Source organism: Abramis brama (genome assembly GCF_963993115.1).
Source record: "Abramis brama genome assembly, chromosome: 20".
In the NCBI taxonomy this organism is placed as follows: domain Eukaryota; kingdom Metazoa; phylum Chordata; class Actinopteri; order Cypriniformes; family Leuciscidae; genus Abramis; species Abramis brama.
Genome location: NC_139982.1, coordinates 22393682 through 22399018, shown reverse-complemented (window position 1 = coordinate 22399018; position 5337 = coordinate 22393682). Strand labels below are relative to the sequence as shown.

At 37.5% G+C, this 5337-nt stretch overlaps 1 protein-coding gene across 1 annotated transcript; it reads right to left on the bottom strand.

Moving 5' to 3' along the window:
* Window positions 1-401: 401 nt before the first annotated feature.
* Window positions 402-3227, bottom strand: LOC311070531 (E3 ubiquitin-protein ligase TRIM35-like). Its single transcript, XM_084094441.1, has 5 exons — window positions 2778-3227; window positions 2535-2557; window positions 1982-2100; window positions 1748-1872; window positions 402-1001 (listed from the first exon to the last, which is right to left on the bottom strand). Exons 2-5 carry the CDS (start codon window positions 2540-2542, stop codon window positions 885-887), a joined length of 369 nt encoding a protein of 122 aa, XP_083950567.1. The 5' UTR covers window positions 2543-2557; window positions 2778-3227; the 3' UTR covers window positions 402-884.
* Window positions 3228-5337: the final 2110 nt, after the last annotated feature.

Below are 5337 nucleotides of genomic sequence, written 5' to 3'. Positions count from 1 at the left end.
TAAACCACAACCTTTTAAAAATTATATATTTAACGATATCTTTAGCATTTCTCATCCAAACAACGTCAAACTTGGCACTGCACTTACTCATGCCCGTGGCGAGACACCTGTCGAATTTGAAATCCATCGGACTAACAGTTCGAGAGATATGTGGTTAACAGACACACACACAGACAGACAGACAGACGTTTCTGTAATTTATAGATAGATTTGCTATTATTGTGTAATCAATAATAATGTTTAATAAAAAATATTTGTACTTCTAATTTGCTAACATTTGCTATTATTGTGTAATCAATAATAATGTTTAATAAAATATATTTGTACTTCTAAAACCATGTTTTTGTTCAGTTTGAATTCATTTGTCATTAATCGAGAGTTACAATCAATAAGCTGTAGAAAGTTATTTTTTAATCTTATGCTGTTGACTTTATGAAAGTCATGAACATGCACCACACATTCATTAATACAATCTGAGCATTTCTGCATTTTAGTTCCACTTGCAAGCTCGTATGTTTGTTCTCAACATACAATTGAGATTGCAGGAATTGTTTTAGACTACATCAGTAACATTAATACTTAATCCACATTATTCTTGAACATTCCTCAAAGTAATTACAAACTAAAGAGACCATATTAATAACAGTAACACACAACAATGTAAAATAAGGAAATCAAGAACACTTTATCTGACAGCCAACATTCTTCTCTTCAGATCTCTTCAGGTTTGACCTGAGGCAAAATAGTGAGTGGGAAATGGCCCTCTGTGTAGAAGAATGGAAAGACCATCTCAGTGAAATTGTGTGTGAAGGTGTGATAGACAGTCTCACTGAGGCGATCTGAGAATGACAGCTGTCCTGCACTCATGTCCAGTTTCACCCTCACTATTGCAGGTTTCTCAAATCCAAGTAGTGGGACGTGCGACTCCAGAGGATCTGTGACACTAAGATTTTCCCCTTCATGTCCGATACACCAGACTCCACTGGGCAAGCCGTTGGTTCCTTGAAATAACCACATTATTAAATTTTCAGATGATACGGCCATACTTAGTCTACTTACAAAAAGTTCAGACATTTCTATCTATAAACAGGTGATAGAGGAGGTAGTGAAATGGTGCAACAGGCATAACTTGCTCTTTAATGTAAATAAAACCAAAGAAATGATTTTTGACCCCAGGTCTAGGAGATCACACTTCAAATTGAAGGTGTACTCGTTGAGCAGGTAACAACATATAAGAGTTCATGGAGTGGACAAGGACATCATGTTACTGTTTTACAAGGCAGCCATTGAATCTATTGTTCGGTATGGTATTGTGGCTTGGTTTGGTAACCTGTCCGTTAAATTAAAATCACAGCTCCAAAAATGTATAAAAAGGGCAGGGAAAATAATTGGCCAAATGCAGCCTACTACTCTACAGAAGCTTTTCGAGGAGGTGGTGAGGAACCAGGGTTTCAAAATCACCAACGACCCAAAGTTTAGTGAGTATGAGCTGATGCCTTCAGGCAGAAGGTACAGGTTAGCAAACTGCAAGCTTAACAGGTATAAATTCTCATTTGTGCCGCTTTCAATCAAGTTAATGAATAATAACAGATAAGGTGTGTGTGTGTGTATTAGCTGCAGTGATGTATGTGTGACAAATATTACTAAATAAGACTTCTGGTACTAACATTATGGTTATAGGTTGTGTAATGATAGGGCACTGGTGCAATATTATGTATGTGGACGGTATCCAGGACGGTAAGCACACAGGGACAATGATCAAATCTCTCCAGGTTATTGGGAATCTCCTCTCGTATTTATGCCTCACACTCATCAGATCAGCAGATACTATCAGGTCAAAGTTGGCTGTGTTAGGGTCCAGAAACACAGGATCTATCGAGAGAGAGAGAGATAGTTTAAAAACAGAAATGACATGGATTGAAAAGAAAGGTTGAATTTTGTGCATTTACTAGTGTTTGAATTGTTACATGGATTGACTCACTGTAACTGACAGATCGTCTGACTTTCCTCCAAACATTGAGATTAAAGTTGCCTACAAACTTGACACAGTCAATACGATTTCCTGGAGTCATCTCTGGATCCTGGAATTCGCACTGGGCTCTGGGAAAACATTCAGCGGCGAGCACTGATTTGATCAATTTTAAATTTTCATCTATAGTTAGAGGAGAAACTATGGAAGCTTGTTTCATCCAACGGAAAAGTCTATATCTCACAATTCCTAGAAACAAGTCAGAATTGCAAGTTATAATCTTCTGAGATAAAGTCACAATTAACTTTTTTTAATTGTGAGATAATTATATTTAACAATTCTGAGATAAATAGATATATAATATCAGAATTGTGAGTTATAAACTTAGAATTTTGAAAAATAAAATCAGAATTACGAGTTTATATCTCGCAATTCTTATTTTTTCTCAGAATTGTGAGATATAAACTTGTAATAGTGAGAAAAAAAGTAAATTGTGAGATTAAAAATCCCAATTACCTTTTTTATTCCATGATGGAAACTAGCTTCCATAAGAAATTCTGCTTACCTCATCATTGTGTCCTTGAAGTTCTATTGAAAATGTAGGAAACAGTCAGGAACAGATTTTAGTTTTTTTTTTCTTCTTCAAGTTAATACATCATTTTAAGGTTAGAATGTATAGAAAATAGTTTTTTAAATTATTGTTAATAGTAAATATTAACATTGTTGTTATTAATTGTCTAATGTACTTTTCAAGTTGTTTATACTGTAAAAAATTATGTTTGTGGGAGGAGGGTGTAAAATGGCTAACCTGAATTCTTCATCGATCTTCTGACTTTTATCTTTCAGACTTTCCAGTTTTAGTTCATTAAGCCTGGCATTTTCTTCATCATCCAAAAGCTGGTGAAGAGGCTTAAATAAAGCCTTGATCTGATTTTGCAAATGGGTTGCATCGTCCTGAAAGGATTCACATTAAACAACAACAAAAAACCCATACAAAAACATGTTGCAATAATATCTAGAGCAAATATTCATAATTATCACCTTAGTTGATTATATTAAAGGTCCACCAACCAATTTCTGTTTGATTTACTGATCGATCATTACAAAAAATTACTTGTCACCCATTATCAAAGTCACCATGAAATCAAACCTGACAATTTAAAAAAAAAAAATTATGGGATATTGTATTTATCGTAAATGATTTATCCGTGCAGATCATCATTTATTTTTAATTCACTTGCCCTCATAATCTTTAATCAAAATAACTTCCCCTCCCTCTTGCAGTGACATCTCTTCTCTTCTCTGATGATGTGTTTACTGGCGCGAGGGCGGGGCAACCTGTCACTCACATGAGATTGACCAATAGCAAACCACAACCATCTAATCAATTCCCCATGGACAAAATCAAGTCCCACCGTACATTTTTTCTTGTTCATGGAGCCGTTTCACTCGGATATACATCACAGAAAAAAATAAAAAATAAATACTATCGCAACTTCCGTTTCATGCCGACTTTAATTTATTACCCAGAGTCCAATAATAGTGGTGCTCCAAAAATAACACAATCTCATGATGAATTCGTGGCTAATTCACATGGATCTGTATGATCTCATTTGTATGTTTTTGTATGATCTATTCTACCTCTGCCTCAGTGATGGCTATGTTTAGGGGTGGATCACATGAGGTTGCTGTAGAGCAGAATTTGACTGGTTATGTGATCTAAAATCATTCAAAAATCCAAAAACATTTCCCTACACAGATTACATAATTGAAAGTGACTTTTGTGTGAGCTGTGCTTCATGCATTGCTACACTGTTGACAATAGACTATAAACCTTTTTTTTGTAAGGCTTTTTTGTAAACTTCACACAGCTCCTCTAGATAGCGCCTGTGATCCAGGAATGGATAGGACAGGTTTCTCAGAGCCAAGTTAAGGGAAGGATCATTAGCAGATATTTATCTGCACAGTGGACACTGTCTCGAGACACTTAACGTTATGCCTCTTTAAGAAATGTTTGATATTTGGACTGGAAACAAGACAAAAATACTAAGTAAGAAAAACATTTTTGCAGTGTAATAACTGAACTTGTAACTGTTTTGTTGCAAAGAACAATATTATGGTAGGTCTCGTTTGAGTTAAAACCTTATTGTTAAGCATAGCAAGAATCATAGCAAAAAGGCAAACAAATAAGAGTTATACCCACCAATTAATATTGTCCCTTCATTCATGACATCATGGATACCGTAATCATACAGAGAAAACATAGTTGCATTGCATACCTTTATCTTTCGCTCGTATCTAAATTGGGCACCTGATGGCTTTGACCTTTCTTGTCCATCTCTTATTTGGCACTCGACATCGACAATCAACAGATTTCCCCTGATCCCCCCATACACACTGTCACTCACGAGTCACGACCAGAAGTCAAGACTAAACCAATTCACCTTGGTGGTGGTGACCGACCAAGTAATCGTTTTGTATTACCTATTTTTATTAGCCATTCAGACCATTCAGAAAAACAAAAATGTGCAGGAAATATAGAGGCCTGTATAATATTATGAGTGAAATGTGCGTTATTTGGAAGAAAGTCGAGGTGTGACTGACTTCGATAACTATGGATCCCCCGTCGTCCCCAGAGGTGAACTGTCATCCGCGCCCGCGCCTCCGCGCCCCCTCCCCTTTCCCCTTCTCAAACAAACAGCTTCTGTGCACGGCATCTTCTCAGCAAGCAGGGGCGCCTGCAGCTGCAGGGGGCGCAAATTTGCCAATTCCCCACCACACAGTGAAATGATAGATAATAGAAAACCGCTTCGCGGCGCAGATTTTTTTTTTTTCGCTCGTGCCGGCGGCGCCGCCCCCCCAAAAAATGCCGCCCGTGCCTAAAACCGCTACTGGTTCCAGTCCAAAATTGTCATGCCCTTCACTTGCTAACTTCCCTCCGTCTCGTTCACTCGGATGTACGTCATTGCGAGTGCCCACTACTGGCGGAAACTGCAATGGGCTGAATTGGAGGAACGTCCTAAGCCCTTGATCACTTGGAATCAGCTGTGGAGTTGATTTATTATTTACATTTGTTTTCCCTTTAAGAATTTGTTTAATGCAGCATCCAAATGTATATATGGTGTTTGGGTTGTTTTCAATTAAAAAAAATTTAATTAATATATCATAGAGTTGTTTGTTGTGGTGGTGATTAGACGAGACGTGTGGTGACGTCACAATCGTACTGCATTGTGGGACATATAGGTGCCTGAAGTGTACATATGAAGTAGACTCGCTCCCTCGGTCAAAATCGAGGGAACGAGGGTCTGTCCATCTAAACTTCCCTCGTCCACTTCACGAAGTGGAACGCACTTCAAAATGGCGGCGGG

Coding starts and splice junctions, on each gene's coding strand:
- LOC311070531 (XM_084094441.1), bottom strand. Junction 1,873..1,981: donor CAGACGATCTGTCAGTTACA/GTGAGTCAATCC, acceptor CTCTCTCGATAG/ATCCTGTGTTTCTGGACCCT. Junction 1,002..1,747: donor GAGATTTGATCATTGTCCCT/GTGTGCTTACCG, acceptor GGTTATTTCAAG/GAACCAACGGCTTGCCCAGT.